At 39.1% G+C, this 21,488-nt stretch overlaps 2 protein-coding genes across 2 annotated transcripts; both read right to left on the bottom strand.

The window, feature by feature from the left end:
- Positions 1 to 9,913: 9,913 nt before the first annotated feature.
- LOC110783454 (uncharacterized) lies at positions 9,914 to 14,344 on the bottom strand. Its single transcript, XM_056840596.1, has 6 exons — positions 14,246 to 14,344; positions 12,588 to 12,806; positions 12,397 to 12,489; positions 12,203 to 12,307; positions 11,641 to 12,079; positions 9,914 to 10,197 (listed from the first exon to the last, which is right to left on the bottom strand). The coding sequence occupies exons 1-5, from the start codon at positions 14,327 to 14,329 to the stop codon at positions 11,762 to 11,764; spliced, it is 819 nt and encodes a 272-aa protein (XP_056696574.1). The 5' UTR covers positions 14,330 to 14,344; the 3' UTR covers positions 9,914 to 10,197; positions 11,641 to 11,761.
- A 5,588-nt stretch (positions 14,345 to 19,932) lies between these two features.
- Positions 19,933 to 21,219, bottom strand: LOC130469909 (pectinesterase inhibitor 10-like). The gene is made up of 2 exons (XM_056839433.1): positions 20,628 to 21,219; positions 19,933 to 19,973 (listed from the first exon to the last, which is right to left on the bottom strand). The coding sequence occupies exons 1-2, from the start codon at positions 21,217 to 21,219 to the stop codon at positions 19,933 to 19,935; spliced, it is 633 nt and encodes a 210-aa protein (XP_056695411.1).
- Positions 21,220 to 21,488: the final 269 nt, after the last annotated feature.

Here is a 21,488-nt window from a genome sequence, read left to right as displayed (position 1 = left end):
ACCTAGTGGGCGAGCGATTGGGTTTGGGGCGGGTGTACTACTAGCGAAAGTGTCGAGTGGACAACATTCGAAGCGTATGCACCCCCCGGTTGGCGATGGGTATCCTTAGTCCCAACTCCCGAGATGAAACATCCCAAGGGAGCCAAGATTCGTTATGCGGTTCTGTCCGTTCACATTAATATGCTGATTTTCAGGTCGTCCCAACTTGATGGGGAAATAAACGCGGGGTAGGATCGTTTCACCCTTCGGCTATTTTGATTACCTACGAGCACGAGTATTTCCTTCACTATCCCCAGTGGAGTCGCCACTGTGAGGGGGTCGAAAAAGCACGAGGCTAATGCGTGACCTCGTCCCTAGTGGGCGTGACGTTTCTTTTTGTCAAATCAAGTGTAATTGGATTTCCTGTGAGTTTACACCCAATTGACTAGTAATATAGGAGTCGCCATTCAGTTTTTAACGACAATGAGAAAAACTGACAAAACCCGGTTATCGTGACATAAAGGGAGTGCAATTATGTTTGACCACGACGGCCATAGGTTCCCTTATGATCCCTGGTGTGGGGATCTCTCAACGTACACCCGCAAGGTAGAGATTGAGGGTTCGGGGGACTGTAACTACCGAGAGGAGTACTCGCTCTTCGATAATTCCAGAGGCAGGATATCCTTACTACCTCAACATAAATAATTGAAGGGACATGCGTTAACTATTAAACTAATCTGAATTGATTTTAACAATATGCAACATATAATACTAGATCGATCGTGATTATCTTGTTTAGATTGATTTAAGGGACCTAGCATGATAGTTCAATTTCCCAAGATATTATCTTTATTAAGCGTGATAGAACAATCAGATTTAATAGTTTAACAGTTTTATAAAAGGGCGAGGAAAGCGATTAAATCATGCAAAGGGACACATTACGACGCACCCTTGAGAGGTGCGTCACGGTTCTCAGAAAACTAACCACTTTGGCTTTGCTATTTCTCTTTTATTTAACGAATCTCAAGTTTCCGGGCTTAATTCTTCAGCTACAAAGGACAGGATACGTTCTGTTCGATTTTTGGATCGATTGCGACAGAACGCGGGATCAATTTCGCATCGTGAGGCTTAGGCTTAGGGGTTGGAGTCAATACTCAGAATATGAATTGTGTGTTGTGTGTTCGGTTCACGTCGAATTTGGGGCTGTATTTATAGAAAAGAGATCGTGGAAAGATAGAATTTTAGAGCACTAATCCAAGAAGAATTAGGAGAGAACACGTACCCAGGTATTTTCAGCGCCCAGGGCTGGGCGTTAAAGATTACGACGCCCAGCTCTGGGCGTTGAAAATGGGATCCAGGCAATTTCAGCGCCCAGGGCTGGGCGTTGAAAATGATGTTTGGGCCGAGTTCTTTGTCAGATTTGGACTCTTATAATCCGGAGTGTTTGAGACTTATTCGAGTATTTTAGTGCGTATTAACTTTATGACGGAATGCGTCTGGGCCCGTTACAAACTCTAGGTTCATTAGGATTTTAATCAATACGTAACTCTTACTTACGAATTATACTAGGAATAGGATTCCTCTTGCAAATTCTATCTCTTTTAGGATTTATGTTGGAGTGAAACACCTAATTCTGACAGGTTTCTATCTTTTATGTCTTGCCACTTTTAGCAACTACCCGTTACGACAGTTACTATTTTTAGCAGGTTTCTATAAATAGCAGTTTTGGTTGAAATGAAAAGGGTGATTGAGATTCGTTATTTTATAGGAGATGCGTTGCCAAGTGAAGATTTAAGTTCTCATCATCGAACCTTCCCTTTCGGGAATGGGGACAAAAGTAGGTGTCTACAAGATGTTGCTTTCAAAGTACGCAAATCTAGGAAACCTAGAGAAGCTAGACTGTGAAACCCCACACATTTATGTGAAGAAGATCGAATTTGCTTGCAATTACTTTGCTACAGTGAATAACCTACCCGAACTAAGGAAGAAAGATGTTATGGCAGAGATGGTTATTCATTGCTTACCTTCCAAGAACCCATACATAGAGCTTAAGAACCGATTTCGTGATATGCATATGGAAAATGGTATCCCTAATTACTACAAGTATGGTACTCCAGATGGTAGGTGGAGATATGATTTGGAGATTATGACCACGATTATAGAACATGCGGAGGAATGATGGTAAAACTGTGGAAAACATCAACCTTACAGGATTAGATAACGAGACAGGAACTCAGATGGATGAGGATAGTGATGATGATGTTGTTGAGATTGAGAACTCTAATCTTATCATTCCTGAGCCTACTATTGAGATCTCTAGTGAAACAAAAATTGAGCCTGAGACTAACAATGATGAAGTGAACAGTGAGCTACAACAGAATAATGAGGATATGGAGTATGAGTCTGATCCAAAGGAAGATTTTGATGACTTTGAAGGCCATGAGCACTCTTAACCAATTTGTGAAGGAGGTTGGATAGTAGAGTAGCAATTTAGAGACTTTACTAATATAATAGCTAGTGCTTAAATTTTAATGAAGTAATAAAGTAGTAAACTACTATTTATGGTTTTAGTAGTTCAATTTTGTGGTTTTTCGAATAAAGTACGATCCAAAGGATGTATTATTATCCCATTGAAGTAATAAAGTTTAGAGTTCTTTCTTTTATCTCTAATCTTAAGTTTACGTTCTCTTTGAGCGATTACCGCAAACGAATTTCATGTATTTCTTCAATGAAATTATACTTGCAAGGTGGTTCAATTTTCACCACTTGAAGTTTGTGATGCGGACTAAGGAAGAAAGCGTCCATAATAGGCGCCTATCTTGCTTCGGGTCCGAAAATTTCATGTATGTGTACTAATTGTATGGCTAGTTAGTGCAATGTTTTAGCAAGGCAGTGTCCAAACTCAGTTGTTAAAGTTAGTCTTTTGTTTTATTCAGGAGAAGGCCAGGAAATGACTACCCAAGGGATTGCCGATGTGGTTAGGCAACTAGCTGAAGTAGTGTAGAACTTAGCACAGAATAGGAATAACCAGGGAGTTGATCCAGCTGGTGAGATGTTTAAGAAGGTGGCCCAAAGTAAGCCTCCTTTGTATCAAGGGGAGATAGACCCAACTGTACTTGAGAACTGGCTAAGGGAGTTCGATAAGCTTATCGTAGTTGTCAATTGCCCAGAAAGCCTTAGGCTTAATAGTGTTGTGTATTACCTTAGGGGAGAAGCTGATTTGTGGTGGCAAAGGTGTGAGGATGCTTTGAGAGCTACACCTTGATTTGGATGGGAATCATTCAAGGTAGCCTTAAGGAACAAATTTTACCCACCATACCTGAAGAAGCAGAAAGCCCAAGAGTTCATCGAGTTGAAAATGGAAGGGGTATCTGTAACAGAGTACTATTCCAAGTTTATAGAGCTGTCTAGATTTGCACCGGAAGTGGTGGCAACGGAGGAGCTTAGAGCTTAGAGATTTGATAGTGGATTGACTATGGATTTGCAATTGATGCTTGATGGAGAGACTTTTACATCTCTTGACACACTGTATGGAAATGCTGCCCATTTGTATGGGATGCAGCAAAGGAAGAATGGAATTGGTGAAAAGAGGAAGGATGTTGGTAACCAAAACCAAGGTGGTGGCCAGCAGAATCAGGGGAACTTTAAGAAAAACAAGGGAAACAACCATTTCTAGTTCAGGGGGAACCAGGGTGGGAACAGAAGTAACTTCCAAAATAACAATGGAGATAAGAATCAGTTTACAGGGAATGGAACGAGAGTCTATGAGTGTAGACGTTGCCATACTAATCACCAAGGTCGAGACTGTAATGGAAACCAAGTTGTCTGTAGGTTTTGTGAGAAGCTAGGCCATAGAGAATTTGAGTGTTGGGCCAAGAATGGGAAACCCAACCAAGTCAACCAAGGCAACCTCCAGAACAACAATCGGAATAACCAAAACCGGAATGGAGGGAACAATGGTGGAAACCAAAAAGGTTACCAGAATGGTAACAATGGCAATAATGGTCAGGGTAATGGAAAGCCCGGAGGGAACTATCAGCAGAATGGGAACCGTAATGCCAATGGAAATGCAAATGGAGGTGGCTATAACAAGGGAGTTTCCCAAGGAAAGCTGAATGTGATCACTAGGCAGGAAGCCGAAAACTCGTCTGACGTCATAGCTGGTACTTTTTCTATTAACTCCATTTTAGTTAAAGTACTATTTGATTCTGGTGCGACTTATTCATTTATATCAAAGGGTATCTTAGAGAAGTTAGGATTGAGAGAACCTAAAGAGATTGAATTACCCATAGTGATACCAACGGGTGAGATTGTGAAATGCACTAAGATCCATAAGGATGTACCTTTAACCATAGCCAAGACCATATTCTTGTCTAGCCTAATTGAGTTTGAGTTAGGAGATTTAGATGTGATTTTGGGAATGGACTGGTTGGCAATGTTCAAAGATAAGATTGACTGTGAGAAGCAGAAGATTCACTTGAAGTCTAGTCTAGGAAAGGTTATATCGTATCGCCGTTTTGGCAAACCTAGGAGTGTAGGAATCGTCACAGCAATGGAGCTCGTGAAGTTAATACACAAAGGGAACCCTGTTCTCTTATGCAACGTAAGAGACCTAGACCATGTGAAGAAAGAGAAACCAGGGGATATTGCAGTGGTGAGTGAATTCCTAGACGTGTTTCCGGAAGAGATCCCGGGAATGCCGCCCAATCGACCAATTGATTTTACCATAGACCTAACACCCGGAACTGCACTTATCTCGAAAGCCCCATACTGGATGGCTCCAACAGAAATGAGTGTGTTAAAAGGTAAACTTGAGGAATTACTAGGGAAAGGTTATATCAGACCAAGTGCATCACCTTGGGGAGCGCCAGTCTTGTTTGTGAAGAAGAAGGACGGTAGTATGAGACTCTGTATAGACTACAGGGAGCTTAATAAGGTCACAATCAAGAATAAGTATCCTTTGCCTAGGATAAATGATCTATTTGACCAGTTGAAAGGAGCGGGAATGTTTTCAAAGATTGACTTGAGGTCAGGTTATCATCAGTTGAGAATCGCAGAGCACGATATACCAAAGACTGCATTTAGGACTAGATACGGTCATTATGAGTTCACAGTTATGCCTTTTGGGTTAACCAATGCACCTACAATCTTTATGGACTTAATGAACCGAGTATTCCATGCATTCTTGGACAAGTTTGTAGTGGTTTTCATAGATGATATTCTGGTCTACTCTAAGAATGAGGAGGATCATGCGGAACACTTAAGGTCAGTGTTGAGTACCCTGAGAGACAACCAGTTGTATGCCAAATTCTCGAAGTGTGGATTCTGGCTGGAGAGAGTTGCGTTCTTAGGACATTTTGTATCCAAGGAAGGAGTTGTAGTGGATCCTGCAAAGATAAAAGCTGTTAGTGAGTGGCCTACACCTAAGAGTGTAACTGATATTCGGATTTTTCTTGGTTTAGCTGGTTATTATAGACGCTTTGTGCAAGACTTTTCTAGAATCGCCAAACCAATGAAAACCTTGATGAAGAAAGAAGCGAAGTTTGAGTGGAATGACCAGTGCGAGGAGGCGTTCCAAGCTTTAAAGACGCGATTGACAACCGCGCCGGTGTTAACTTTTCCAGATGAGAGCGGTACTTATGATGTATATAGTGATGCCTCTAAGAATGGTTTAGGGTGTGTTGATGTAGAATGGGAAAGTGATTGCGTATGCATCGAGGCAGTTGAAGCCATATGAATCCAATTACCCTACCCATGATATAGAGTTAGCCGCCATACTGTTTGCATTAAAGATATGGAGACACTATATGTATGGTGTGAAATGTAGGATATTCACGGATCATAAGAGTTTGAAGTACATTTTCACACAGAAGGACTTACATATGCGCCAACGGAGGTGGTTGGAGTTAATCAAGGATTATGATCTGGATATTCAATACAATGAGGGAAAAGCCAATGTAGTCGCAGATGCCTTGAGTAGGAAATCAAGTCATGGTGTGAATGTGTTAGTAGTTGCTAACGAGCTGCGTAAGGACATGCAGCGATTGAATTTAGAGATAGTGAGTGGAGAATTCCTTGAGGGTATGATGAATGCCTTAACCATCCGGTCGTCGGTGTTTGATAAAATCAGGGAGAATCAGACCGGTGATGTTAAGTTAGAGCGGATCAAGGAAAAGATTCTGCAAGGAAAGGAGATTGATTTTAAGATCCACGAAGATGGAAGTTTGAGGTATAAAGGACGGTGGTGTGTACCCCAAAAGTGTAGTGAACTAAAGGAAAAGTTAATGAGAGAAGGTCACAATACACCATATTCTGTTCACCCGGGAGGTGACAAGCTTTATAAGGATCTGAAGAAGGTCTATCGGGGGCCAAGGATGAAAAATGAAGTGGCTGAATTCGTGGCAAGATGTTTGACCTGTCAGAAGGTTAAGATTGAGCATAGGAGACCTCAGGGAAAGGTCCAACCTTTAGAGATTCCGAGTTGGAAGTGGGACTGTATCTCAATGGACTTTGTCACTTGTTTACCCAAGTCGAAAAGTGGAAACCATTTGGGTAGTGGTGGATAGGTTGACTAAGTCAGCAGTGTTCATACCAATGAAAGAAACCTAGAAAATGGAACAACTTGCCAAATCTTACATCAAACATGTAGTGAGATTACATGGAGTTCCTAAGGATATCGTATCAGATAGAGATTCTAGGTTCCTTTCGAATTTCTGGAAGAGTGTGCAGAAGAACTTTGGTACCACATTGAAAATGAGTACAGTGTTCCACCCAGCGACAGATGGACAAACCGAAAGAACTATTCAAACCTTAGAGGATATTCTAAGAGCTAGTGTGATTGATTTTCAAGGTGGATGGGAAGATAGCCTATATCTAATTGAGTTTTCATACAACAATAGCTATCATGCCAGTATTGGAATGGCACCATTCGAAGCACTATATGGACGATAATGCAGAAGTCCACTATGTTGGAGTGACATTAGTGAAACCGTCGTACTAGGTCCCCAAATGATAGAGGACACTATGAACCAGGTTAGGACTATTCAATCCAAAATTCAAGCAGCGCAAGATCGCCAAAAGAGCTACGCAGACTTAAAGTGTAGGAATGAAGAGTTCCAAATAGGTGACAAAGTATTGCTTAAGGTTTCACCAATGAAAGGTGTGATGAGATTTGGGAAGAAAGGAAAGCTTAGCCCAATGTATATAGGCCCATATGAGATCCTAGAACGGATAGGGAAGGTAGCGTATAGATTAGCCTTGCCCATGGACTTGCATAGAGTGCACGATGTGTTTCATGTATCTCAGTTGAGAAAGTATGTCCCGGATAAGTCTAATGTACTGCAACCGGAGACTATAGAATTAGACCAAAGTTTGACATTTGAGAAAAGATCTGTCAAAATCCTTGATAGTAAAGTGCGTAGTACATGGACTAAGGATGTTTAGATTGTTAAAGTGTTGTGGTCTAACCAGGAATCTGAGGAAGCTACCAGGGAAGCCGAGGAAGAAATGAGAAAGAAATATCCCGAGCTTTTTCCCAAGGTTAGTTGAGTTACGGGGCTGTAACTCGTTTTCTTTAAGGGGGGTAGAGTGCGGTAGAATTTCTCGCTTTTTACCTTATTTACCTAATTTATCCTTTAAGTTATGCCTGAATCGTTGTTTCCAGTGAAGTTTCACTGTTTATTGCCATGTTGAATAACTTAAAGAGTACAACAACTAAAACTTTTTACAAAGAAAACGCATTAAAGTCTCATAATAGTCTCGAGTCTAGTTTTAAAGTTGTGATTTCTGTGCCTAAGTTTCGGGACGAAACTTCTTTTAAGGAGGGTAGACTGTAATACCTCGTATTTTTCTATAATTATAAATATATTTTATTATATTTATAAAGCATTTCGTTGTATTTATAAAGTATTTTTATAAATTAATTCCATTTAATGAGAATTAAATGCATTTTTATTTCTAATTAATTTAAATATTAATTATTTCGAAAACCGTATTTTTATTAAATAAATTTAATAAATTTATTTAATCAGGATTTGTTGGGTCCTATTTCGAAAACGAATTTAATTTAATTAAAGCCTAGTTGATTTTCCATGATCAAACCCAACAAAGCTTGCAAGGAGTTTAATAAATTGAGCCGGAAATAAGCCCAACTCAAACTACCATAACCTAGCCTACATGGGAGAGAAAAACTATAAATAGACCCTCTCATTAAACCCTCACAAAAATTTCAGCACTCCTTCTCTCTCCTTTCTATCTCTCTCCTTGCGGCACCCTCTCCTCTCCTCTCGTCTGATCCCTTTGCTTGCACCGCAAGGCACGCTGCCGTGCCGTGTGTGCTCGCCTAGCCTCACGTGTCGTTGCCTCGTCCCGCAGTCCCGCAGCGCAGCGCCTTTGCTGTTGTGCTGTGTCGCGTACCCCTTCGTCCCGCCCCGCAGCGCAGAGCCTCGTGCTCGCTTGCTGCTGTGTCGCTTGCGCAACGCCCTCGCCACTCACCCTTTTGTTGCGTGCTCGTGCGTGCTGCCTGCTGCTGCGGTGCGTGCGTGTGTTGTCGTTGTTATTGCGTTGTTTGTTCGACGCACACACACACAACAAAATTAATTGTTGTGTGTGTGTGTGTGTTGTTGAATTGGGATAATCAAATTATATTTTCAAAAACATTAATTTTCAATTTTAAATTGTTTTAATTGTTGTGATTATTTTAAATATTTGGGTTATTTAAATTGATTAGAACGGTTATGAACACCGTATTGGGTTGTATTTTAATTTAAGAGGTTGGTTTTGATGATTTAAATTATTATTTTCATATTTAATAAGTTCATAAAGTGTTGTTTTTTGAAGTCAAAACATGTTTTTATGATAAACTATTATTAGGGTTTTGATTTTAATTAATTAAGCGATTGATTCACATAATTTAATGACAATTTAAATTATGGGAATCAACTTAAATTTTTAGATTGGTTATAAGCTTTAAAAAGTTGGTTTTTAATGGTTTTAAAGCTAAAAAGTCAATGTTTTTATGTTAGGGCTTGAGTTGACTATTTGAGACTATTAAATTAATGATTAATGAATGATTTCTAATTAAACTAAGAGTTTTAGAATCTTAAATAGTTGCTGGAAATTTAGTAAACATGGATAATAATTTAGTTTCTCCTTTTGTGTTTATAGGAGTTGATTTCTAGTGAGTCGTGATTCGCACAATGGCCCCCGTACTTAGGTATTCCAGGTACGTACAAGACTAGGGTGACCACCCATCCCTTAAGGACTTATTCACTACTACAAAACGCGCCTTTTATGGACGCTTTTTTGAAGGTTTTTCGACACCACAAGGCGTCGAGAAATTTAGCCTCAACGCTTTCCAAAAGCGTCGAGAAAATGAAAGTCGAGAATATTCTCGACGCCTGGTGGCGTCGACTACCTGGACGCTTTTTTTCGACCACCTTTTATCTTCAGCGTCGACAACCTCGACGCTTTATACCGTCCACATGTCTGATTCAAACGTCCACAAGTTGTTTTCCCGCTTTGCCCAACATTTTCCTATTTAGAGTCCTCGACGCCCACAGGCGTCCATGTTTTCTTCATCCCCGGCGCTTTTATGCGTCCACAAGTGTGATTTATGGCGTCCCCAAGATTTTTTCCTGCTTTGCCCATTATTTTCCTGTTTGATGTCTCGACACCTAGAAGCGTCCAGAAATTTGAATTGGCGGGAATTTAATTTAAAATGAGCACGATAATACGACCCCAAAAAACGTCTAGATTTATTTGTATAATTAAGATATTTTTTCACCTATTCCTGTATCGCATATAGGCTCTTTTTATTCCACCTATTCCTGTATCATATCGCATATTTAATAAATATATAATAAAAAACTATTCAATGTCACAATTATAAATTTAAAATTAAAGTACAACACAAGATCATTCAATAAAACCTGAATTGTGAATACTTGGTCTTCAATTAACAATAAAATTAACTTACAAAAATTTAAGTAGTTAAAATTCATAATACGTACACGTATGTTTCAAACCAAAATCCAAACATACACGCATCTATATCACTAACCGAAATCTTAACCAAATTGTCTAAAACAACATCATAAATCAAACCCAAGAAAAACTAAAACTTAGAAAAACTAAAACTTAGATCGATGACAGTAGCTCATATGAAGCTCAAGTGTCTTGGCCTTCATTTTGCTTTTGCACCTTATCACGTTGGACGACCTTCAAAGAAAAATACAAAATTTTATAAGTACATAATAAGTCGGAAACCCAAACTACGAAGGAAATTAAATACAACATGAGGAGAATTTCCTACAAATTTTTGTTGTCTATACATCAAAATCTCTTAGAACATCACCTATTAATTACCTTTTCTTGTATTGGTTACTTATAAAGAGTTGTGTGTGTAAGTGTAGTGCAAATATTTTGTGTCAAGTATTTAAGGGGAGACTAGCATTTGCAGATAAGATACACCAAGTTCCCTGCATTCACTATCAAGAGAGTCGGTTTGAAATTAATTTCCTACAGCAAACTTGAACGCGGTGATGCATTCTGAAGGATTCGGGTACATGGAAGAGAGTTGTCCTTCATTGCTGTTCGAAGTAATGCAGACTGTCACCTCAGTTGATGATGTTGGTTTGCTATTAAGCAAGAAAAGGAGCAGCAACAGCGTTCTTGGGCTAGGTGGTGCAGATAGAAGAACCTGCAGAATTAGTGAACCCTAATGGCAAGCAGAGGTAACAGCTTATACTCAGCTTATCTACCTTAAGAAACCTGGAGATAAAGACTAGCATTTGTAATTAACATGATTGGCTATTAATATGTGGTAGGAGTCCTGAGCAGCTACATAATTAACATATACCTACTTGATACAGCTGCATTATCATGGACTTGGCACATTTATTCAGCTAAGCTCCTTTTGACAAGTTTCTTTTGGCGGAATACCACCCTAAGTGGACAGAATTTGACATCAACACACTTCGTATACCCTATATTAAAAGCTCAAGAATTAACTCTTTATACTAAAATCACAATTTTTTCCATGGCCATATCTGACATGTATTCCAATTCCAAAAGTATAAAACCCACAAATATATGAACAGACCACCATCAATGTTAATCCTCTTCATATCACCTCAAGTATCCGTGTCAAATTTGCACAATGCACTTCACTTGAACAAAAGGATGCAAATTTATCATAAAACGGTCAATTTCAACGCTGGTAGAAAAGTCAGTCAGCCATATATTATCCCAATCTTAATCTAAATTTCAGTTCCAGACCACTATCGCACCCTTTATTAACTTAATCCACACCGAGTCATCGGGCCACTAACCATATGAAACAGAACCAAAGTGAATTATGATCTAAGCTGCCCTTCACTCCAGGGTTTCTATAAACCAAAATTGAGCTCAAGAATCCTACATTACCCATCAAAATCCTTTTGTTTTAAAGGTCAACTCTCATCATATTTCGAAAACTATGGCTAATTAAATCGTAGATACTATTAATTGAATCAATAAGCAAAATTCAATTGAACATAAAACTTTCCACAACAAACGTTTTTAAGCAATATGAAAATGCAGCAAGAAGTCGAACAAGAACACTGAAATTATAGAAGCGTCAAATGCAAAAAGAGTTTAATGAGAAGAAATTAGAATAATTACCCTTTGATGTGCCATTCCCAAGACTTGCTGTGCACAATCAAGAGCTTTTGTTGAAGCATTTCCTGTACGAACTTGACCTACAAGTTGAGCAAATTGTCCAATAAGTGTTTTAAGCAGCCAATTATTCTCTTTCACTTGCTCTTGCAGCTTTCCATTTTCCTTCTCCAGTGTTTTCATTTTTCTTGTTGATAGTTGACACTTCTTCTTTCACATTTTCCATCACCACGGTCCTATGACGAACTTTTCCATACCCATTCTTCCTTAGCACACCATGCACTCCATAAACGTCGCTCTTACGAACTCCAAGTCCGCAACCTACAGGACGTTCTGGTACCTTTCCACCATGCATAGTGTCCTCAAAGGCTTCATTTTCGAGTTCTTGTTGAGACTTAGAAGGGTTTACAGTCTTCAGCGATTCAACCATGGCCTTTGCATCATCCTGCACAAAAAAAGAATAGGATAACAATGCAAGATGAATTTCAGAAACTGTTCGGGAATTACATTTGGTGCAGTATGCACTGTAAGTATTTCAATCAAATAGCTTAATAATATGGACTCATACAACAAAATCTTCAGTGAGTGTGTTTGCAAGAAAGGTCCTGTCCTTGCCCGAATGAGTCTTTATCCAAAGGGCTAATAAGCTCATTTTTACTCCATGCTCGTCTTCCTATATATGAGTAGCAATGTAAGAAGTATTGAAGAAAATCTAGAAATATGACACCATCCTAAATAAATAAAAGAATTCATGATTTGTACATAATCAGCTTGTTGGTTCGCATAGCTATTAGAACCAGATCTATGAAATTGAGTTTGGGAGGCTCGTGCTTCTTTTCCACATTCTGACAATTTCTGCACTCACGTCCAAAGAGATTTATTAAGAAAATAATTATCTTTTTCAAATAATAAACAAAGATCAATCAAACTTCAATTAAAAACGTGGTACTTACTTTCCCTTTATCTGAATACCAATATCTAACCAACTTTACCCACTCTTTACCGCTAATTCCATGTCGCGGCTCTGCTTCTCTGGCCATCTGTTCTTCTGTTTTCTCCTCTGGTTTGTAGTAATCTTTCTTGAGAGAGTATTTATATTGCTTCCAGCTTTTATTGGCACGCTTGAGAATTTGCGTGACGTATACCGAACAATCAGGAATAACAAAGCGATCCTTTAAAAAAGAATTATATTGTTCAGCATTGATGTAACCAATAACATAAATGATAACCAGTTGGCCTAAAGAAATCCTCTTTGCCACAACATGGGTCGATTTAGGCAATTCAATAAAGAAAGCAGCAATAGACAAAGCTTAGGAGGTATAAGGCAGAGTTTAGAAAACCAGGATAGCAGGACAAACAGTTTGAAGAGTTGCATAAAACGCAAGTCAAAGACCACAAATAGTTTCCAGTATATTTGCAAGATATTACAAACATATATGTCCTCAAAAGGGATGGACACCCCTTAATATACAACATGGATCTGGCACAACACCTAAAAATGCAGAAAGATAATATCAACCGATCGAGTAATATAGGAAACACAAATAAGAGAACAAAACATTAATCGAAAACTAGCTGAACATAAATCAAATACATGAATAGAAAAATTGAAGAACAACAACAATATAATCAGCAAAACAATAAGAAAAATCGAAGTATAACTGCAGACTAATTGAATTTAGACTTGGGATGTCACCAAATTGCCGACACATATATCAGCCATACAAACTGAGTTGAGGTAAATCAAGTGATCAAGCTATCACATGGATGTGAGATCCCATTTACAAGCAGATAAATTTTGAGATCATAAGTTAAAATGGAACAACAAAACGGTGTGTATCTCTTTTGATTTGAATAATTATAACACCGAAAGAAAAATAACTTAACTACATTTTCACATAACTACCACAGTACTACAGTAGGAAGAGCAAACCTAATCATTGGTGAACACTTACTTAGTTTAAATATTGTATCCAATATGTCCTTAATGCCTAGAAACAATTTATCAACAACAACTAGTTTACTGTGAGAAAAAATCAGACACATACCAGATAGCCAAAATTTAATGATATTGCCAGGATTTCTATTCGCTCAAAACCAGAAATGCGGACACTGACAAAGGACGATTTTTATTTTTATTTTTCTTTTTGTAAATCAGTAGCATCAAAAATTAAGCATGCACTCCCCTGAAAGCCGGGTGACGGGTGAGGAAGTCGCAGATTTCCAGATGAAACATAGACAATCAAGAATTGTAAGGAGACACCATATAGCAGAAGCAAAGTCATCTGCAAATTTCTCTTTACGCTATTTGAATCTAAGAATTTTTCATCCTCATTGAATTGGGGAACTTTAACCTATTTTGAAAGACTGCATTGAGAACATATTCATGAAAAGGGGAAAACAGTACAAGTAAAAAGGTGAAAGAAAAAAAAGAGGAAATTCTATAAGGTACCTAGCTTGTGTTTTTATATAATTCTAAGTTAGACAAAAAAAAATTGAATTTCATAATAATCCATCTCAGGAATATGTTCCATGTGTAATCCATATTAGATTTCAGATTTAACTGTCATATTTCAGATTGAAATAGATGATTTACTAAGATTATACTTACTTGTATATCTTGTATCAATTTAGCTTTTAAAGCCCCATCGACATCTTTCCAATCCATTTCTCTAACTGGACAGTAAGGCTCCATCTTTGCAAGGCTACCAATGAATTTGACCAGGATCTGTCTGTTGGAAATCCTAGTGAGAAAACAAAAGAAAATGAGTGGGAAAATGTGGGAATATGAAAAGTCCCACATGGGAAAAACACAAACCATATTCAATGTTTATATTTGGGGGTTTGAGGGAAACATTTGTTTAAGAAAGCATGTGAGTGGCATGGGTGGTCACAACACACACACGCGCGCGCGCCGGGCCGGGCTCGGGCGAGGGCCGTGGGCCTTGGTACTTGGTACTTGGTACTTGGTACTTGGTACTTGGTACTTGCGGTTCGCGGGCGTGGGGTGGGTTTTGTGGGCCGGGTTATTCTTTTTGGTCAAGGGCGGTTTGATTAAGTCAGAAGACTTAATCAACCCACTAACTTTGGAAACTGCTCCATTAATCACGTCATTACTCCCCACTAGCCGTTTTATGACTGTTGCAGTTCCCCATTACTCCCGTAACTTCTCCACTAGCCGTTTTTTGCTGTTACAGCTTCCCAAAAGCCTCACTATAAATTCATCGTTCATTTCCACAAAAAGATACAGAAACTTACAATCACATCTCTCTCTCAAATTCCTCTCTTTCTGGGCAAATATTCTGGTCTCCAATCGGGGATTGTGAGTGCACATAATTCTCGGTGTCGTGTAAACCCTGGAGGGCAACCGCAAGCGTTCTACTGCATCGGAGGTAGCGCGGAATTGTCTTTTAGAGCAGTGGTCCGGCCACGGCACGACAATTGTTTCAGTTCGTATTACGCAATATCCAGTTAAGTCGTTCCAATTACTTATTTAGCTAACAATCTAAAAGACAATTATTCTGTTATGGCTATGAATATGTCGAAATTTCTTATTCCTGATATGTCGAAATTGGAACCTCTTGATGGGAAAAACTATAAACGTTGGGCTGTTAGGATGAGATTTTATTTGGAGCAAATTGATGTTGCGTATGTTATTTCTGATGTTGTGAAACCTGTTAATGATGATGAATTGCATGATTTTGAGGTTAAGTTTGCTAAGGATGATAGAACCTGTAAGGGAATGCTATTGCATCATATGTCGAATGTTTTGCTTGACATTTACATGGGCTATAATCATGCTAGGGATATTTGGGATGGTTTAGAGAAAAAGTATGGAACTGATGATGCCGGTACGAAACGTTATTGTGTTAGTAAATGGTTAGGTTTTCAAGTTGAAGATGATAAACCTATTATTGATCAGATTCATGCATATGAGAATATCTGTATTGCTATGGCTGCCGAGGGTTTGAGTATATGTGATATAACTCTTGCTATTGTTTTAATTGAGAAACTGCCACCCTCATGGAAAGACTTTAGAAACCAGTTAATGCATAAGAAGAAAGACCTTACCCTAGAGGAACTCGTAGGTCACCTAAAAATTGAGGAGGAGAACCGTATTAAGGATAAGGGTCAATTTGTATTTTCTGGGTCTGCTAAAGCTAATCTGGTTGAACCTAGGGGCAATTTCTATTCTGATAAGTTTAAGGGGAAGGGCAGTCAGTTCAAGCCTCAAGGGAAAATTCAGAAGTATAAGTTTAAGGGTAACTGTTTTGAATGTGGGAAGGCTGGTCACAAGTCCAGGGATTGCAGGGTCAAGAAGAAGCCAGATCAGAATCAAGCTCACCTTGTTGAAGCAGTTGCTGATCCTAACAATTTCATTGCTGTTGTTTCAGAAGCTAATCTGGCAGGTGATGTTGCTGAGTGGATAGTTGATACAGGAGCAACCAGGCACATTTGCACCAACAAAGAAATGTTCACTTCCTACGAGAAGACTGATGGTGAAAATGTATTCATGGGTAACTCTGCTTCTGCAACTGTTCAAGGCAAAGGTCTAAGGATGAGGCTGAGGAGATGTTCCTCAAGTACAAGGCTGAAGTTGAAAACCAGCTAGACAGGAAAATCAAGAGACTTAGGAGTGATAGGGGGGTGAGTATGACCCTAACACTCTTAAGGCGTTTTGTGAACAGAATGGTATAGTTCACGAAACAACAGCTCCTTACACACCCGAACAAAACGGGATTGCTGAAAGGAAAAATAGAACTTTAAAAAATATGATGAATTCAATGCTTATTAGTTCTGGGCTTCCTGATAATATGTGGGGGGAAGCTATTCTTTCTGCTTGTCATGTTTTGAACAGGGTGCCTCACAAGAAGCTGGACAAGACCCCATATGAGCTATGGAAGGGTCGAGCACCAAGCCTGAAATACTTGAAAGTGTGGGGGTGCTTAGCAAAGGTTGCCTTACCTAGTTTCAAAAGAGACAAGATTGGTCCCAAAACGGTTGATTCTATCTTTATTGGTTATGCTTATCAAAGTTCTGCTTATCGTTTTTTAGTTAAAGGTGCTAACAACTCTTATGCAAGTGGTAACATTATTGAAGCAAGAGATGCTGAGTTTTTTGAAAACACTTTTCCTTTAAAGATCTCTTGCATTAGTAATGATGTACCATCCTCTAGCACCTCTAATGCTTTACCCATTGCTCCTTGTTCCACTACTAATAATGAGTCTGATTTAGAACCAAGGAGAAGCAAAAGGGCAAGAAAGGAAACAAGTTATGGTGATGATTTTGTTACTGCTTTCCTAACTGAACCTTTCTTGATTACTGATGATTTTGTGTATGTATTTATCCTAGAAGACGACCCTAGAACCTATGAAGAGGCAATGAGGTCGGTTGATGCAGTTTTCTGGAAAGAGGCCATTGATAGCGAACTTCAGTCAATCCTAAGTAATAATACTTGGGAATTGGTTGATCTGCCTAGAGGTTGTAAACCCATCACCTGTAAGTGGATTTTTAGAAAAAAGTTGAAATCATGTGGGTCCATTGATAAATATAAGGCCAGGATTGTGGTAAGGGGTTTTACTCAAAAACATGGCATTGATTATTTTGATACATACTCTCCTGTAACTAAGATTGCAACCATTAGAACCTTAATTGCTCTTGCATGCATTCATGATCTTGTTGTGCATCAAATGGATGTGAAAACTGCATTTTTAAATGGTGATTTAGATGAAGAGATTTATATGGTTCAACCTGAAGGTTTTGTTGTTCCAGGTCAAGAAAACAAAGTTTGTAAACTGGTCAAGTCATTGTATGGGCTTAAGCAAGCGCCTAAGCAATGGCATGACAAGTTTGACAAGACGATGACTAGTAATGGCTATCATGTAAATGAAGGTGATTCTTGCGTTTATTATAAACACGATTCTTCTGGTTGTGTGATTATTTGTCTTTATGTGGATGACATGCTAATTTTTGGTACTGATTTGGATCGAGTGAATGAAACAAAAGAATTCTTGAGTTCAAAATTTGAAATGAAAGATATGGGTGAGGCAGATGTGATTTTGGGAGTGAAAATTATTAGAACTCCAAATGGAATTTGTCTCAGCCAAGCTCACTATGTTGAAAAGCTTCTTAAAAAGTTTGATTCATTTTATGTCGATCCAATCAAGACCCCTTATGATATAAGCATTCATTTAAAGAAAAACAAAGGTGATCCTGTTTGTCAATCTGAGTATGCTAAAATTATTGGTAGTGTTATGTTTCTCATGAACTATACTAGACCTGACATTGCCTATTCTGTAAGTAGATTGAGCAGGTACACCCATAACCCAAGCAATGAGCATTGGGGTGCGTTAAGGCGATTGCTTAGGTACCTAAGGGGTACCATGGATTGGGGATTGCACTACTCCAAATTTCCAGGAGCATTGGAGGGTTATTGTGATGCCAACTGGGTATCTGGAAATGATGAAGTCAACTCCACTAGTGGTTATGTCTTCACCCTAGGGGGTGGAGCTGTCTCTTGGAAATCCTGTAAGCAATCTTGTACTGCTATGTCTACTATGGAATCTGAGTTTATTGCTCTTGAATTGGCAGGTCATGAAGCAGAATGGTTGAGGAACGTGCTTGCAGACATTCCACTGTGGGGGAAGCCAGCTCCTTCAGTTGCACTTCATTGTGATTCGCAATCTGCTATTGCCGTGGCAAACAACCAAGCCTACAATGGAAAGAAAAGACACATTCGTTTGAGGCACAAGGCTGTCAAAGAATTGCTGTCAAGTGGAGTGATATCACTGGACTATGTCAAGTCCGAAAAGAACATCGCGGATCCGTTAACGAAAGGCCTATGTAAGAAACTAGTTTTGGAAACGTCGGAGGGGATGGGCTTGAGGCCCATTGGATGAATTGTAAGGTAATGAACTCCTACTCACCATGAGTTCAAAGGGGAACATTATGTAATAATTCAGAAGCACAAATTTTATTTTCTGTCCATCCCTTAGATGTTTATGATGTGCTTGCTATTATTGAACGAGGTTGAGCATACGGCTCTTAATGAACCCATATCCATATTTTTGGTGGTGTGATGTAGCTCACACTTGATGGGATTCACCTACTTAGGTGTGGAAGTGAGGCCGCTTCCTATGAGAATTGCATGGGCTATTCTCTAGAGCACCTATGAGCATCCAGGTTATGGACGTATGGCCAGTATAATGCGTCACTTTTATTGGCGGAGATTCAGAATATCATACATGTTCAATTGTGTGCTTTGAGTAATGAGTTTCTAACCCCCTATTAAGTTCAATACGAAAGTCACTTGGTAGGAAAGAGATTCTAGCTTGAATGTCACTAAGTGTCAATTCAAGTCGCAAGACATTGACACCTATTCAATTGTTTGTTTTGCCCAGAAATTCAATTCTTTTACTTCTTTCTTTTTCTTCTCATCTTCGGACCTGTGGGGGATTGTTGGAAATCCTAGTGAGAAAACAAAAGAAAATGAGTGGGAAAATGTGGGAATATGAAAAGTCCCACATGGGAAAAACACAAACCATATTCAATGTTTATATTTGGGGGTTTGAGGGAAACATTTGTTTAAGAAAGCATGTGAGTGGCATGGGTGGTCACAACACACACACGCGCGCGCGCGCCGGGCCGGGCTCGGGCGAGGGCCGTGGGCCTTGGTACTTGGTACTTGGTACTTGGCGAATGCGGTTCGCGGGCGTGGGGTGGGTTTTGTGGGCCGGGTTATTCTTTTTGGTCAAGGGCGGTTTGATTAAGTCAGAAGACTTAATCAACCCACTAACTTTGGAAACTGCTCCATTAATCACGTCATTACTCCCCACTAGCCGTTTTATGACTGTTGCAGTTCCCCATTACTCCCGTAACTTCTCCACTAGCCGTTTTTTGCTGTTACAGCTTCCCAAAAGCCTCACTATAAATTCATCGTTCATTTCCACAAAAAGATACAGAAACTTACAATCACATCTCTCTCTCAAATTCCTCTCTTTCTGGGCAAATATTCTGGTCTCCAATCGGGGATTGTGAGTGCACATAATTCTCGGTGTCGTGTAAACCCTGGAGGGCAACCGCAAGCGTTCTACTGCATCGGAGGTAGCGCGGAATTGTCTTTTAGAGCAGTGGTCCGGCCACGGCACGACAATTGTTTCAGTTCGTATTACGCAATATCCAGTTAAGTCGTTCCAATTACTTATTTAGCTAACACTGTCCACCTTTCCTAAGCGGTTGACATAAGTCATTGAATTCAACAAAGTATTTGACGCCGTTGTTACTCCAGACAACGATTGCCTAAATAGGACCACTCGCCACTCCAATATTACCCTTAGCATCTGCATAAAAAGAGTTTAGTATAATAGCAATGAACATACAATAAGGGAGTACACCAAAGCTGAAAACAAAATATGACCAGCTTGCTTTTATCTATTCCTCTGGAAAATCTACATTTAATCAATGTTACGTAGCAGACTACTTTAATATTGTGAGGAGTTTTCAGAGGTATGCTGTTAACAATGTGTCGAAAGTGTTTATGAGGAGATCAGGTTCCAACTTTAGTTTCCTTTTCTATCTTATCGTTAACATCATATCTGTTTATCTGTTGCCGAAAATACTCTGTTGCGAATGTTTAGACATTTCAGATTCTTTTGGTTTTACATTCAGAAATACAATGTATTGGTGTATTGCCTGGTCCATGATCAGATTAGCTATAGACTTAGGTAGGAGTTATTTATTGTTTTGGGATGTACCATGGCCTATTTTTTATGACAGAGATAGTAATCAGGAATTTCTAGGTGGTAATGGTCTAGATAACTATTAATTAAGATTCAGCTGTATATATGAGGCACTAATTGAGGCAAAACTGCAAAGTCACCCATGGCTTTCTTTCAAGGCCCTACCCAACTTGTTCTGAACAGTCTCGTTATCAAAGGGAAATTCTTAGCTAAAATCAGAATAAGAATACTAGGAGCAGTACTAAGTGAACTTACCAATGGTCATAACCTCTTCCTTGTCATCAAAATCTACATTTTCGCGCCAATCCGGATATTCCCGTAAGGACTTCGATTTTGTTGAGTTCTCCTTTGGTTCTTGAAGACTTTTTTGTTGTGATTGAGAATCTCTTGCTGATGTTTTAGTATGACTAGAAGGCGGCACATGAGGTGGCATATTAGGTGGGATCTGACTGGAGGAAGTAGAAGGGTATTTCAGTGGTTTTGAAGGTGGGATATTAGGTTGAATTGAAATCTTGGAAGTAATCTTAGGTGGAATTTTATTTTTAGTTGATGCCTCGAGTGAATTTGATGCTGATCCAGTAGGTGGTGTTTTCCATATAGCTTGCTGCGCACTTTTTGCAGTACTCGAACATGGAGGTGCAACCATCGATGTAGTTGTACCCGGTGGAGAGAATGGTCCAAATATAACAGACTTAGAAACCTGAGATGGTTGTGATTGAGTAGCATGCTTTTTGGTTGGTTGTGATGCAGCTTCACTCAAAGATGAGGTACATGAAGGTAGCGACTTTGATGCTGATCCAGTAGCATCTGTTTCAACAGTAGCTCGAACTCTCTTGCGATAAGTCATCCCTTACCATATAGCAACTGCAAGACAAGTCACAAAAAAACAAAATATCAGCAAGCAAGGCAACAGAACAACTGAACTAATCAGAACAACTGAACGGACTAAACCAATGAAAACAACTGAACTGAATAAATGAACAACTGAACTGAACAAATGAACAAATCAAAACAAACTGAACTGAACAAATGAACAACTGAACGTCACTTAACTATTGAAAACAACTGAACTGAACAAATTGACAAATCAGAACAACTGAACTAATGAAAACTGAA

Source organism: Spinacia oleracea, chromosome 3 (assembly GCF_020520425.1).
Source record: "Spinacia oleracea cultivar Varoflay chromosome 3, BTI_SOV_V1, whole genome shotgun sequence".
Lineage (NCBI taxonomy): Eukaryota > Viridiplantae > Streptophyta > Magnoliopsida > Caryophyllales > Amaranthaceae > Spinacia > Spinacia oleracea.
Note: the sequence above shows the minus strand (reverse complement) of the source record. Positions and strands in the feature narration are given on the sequence as shown.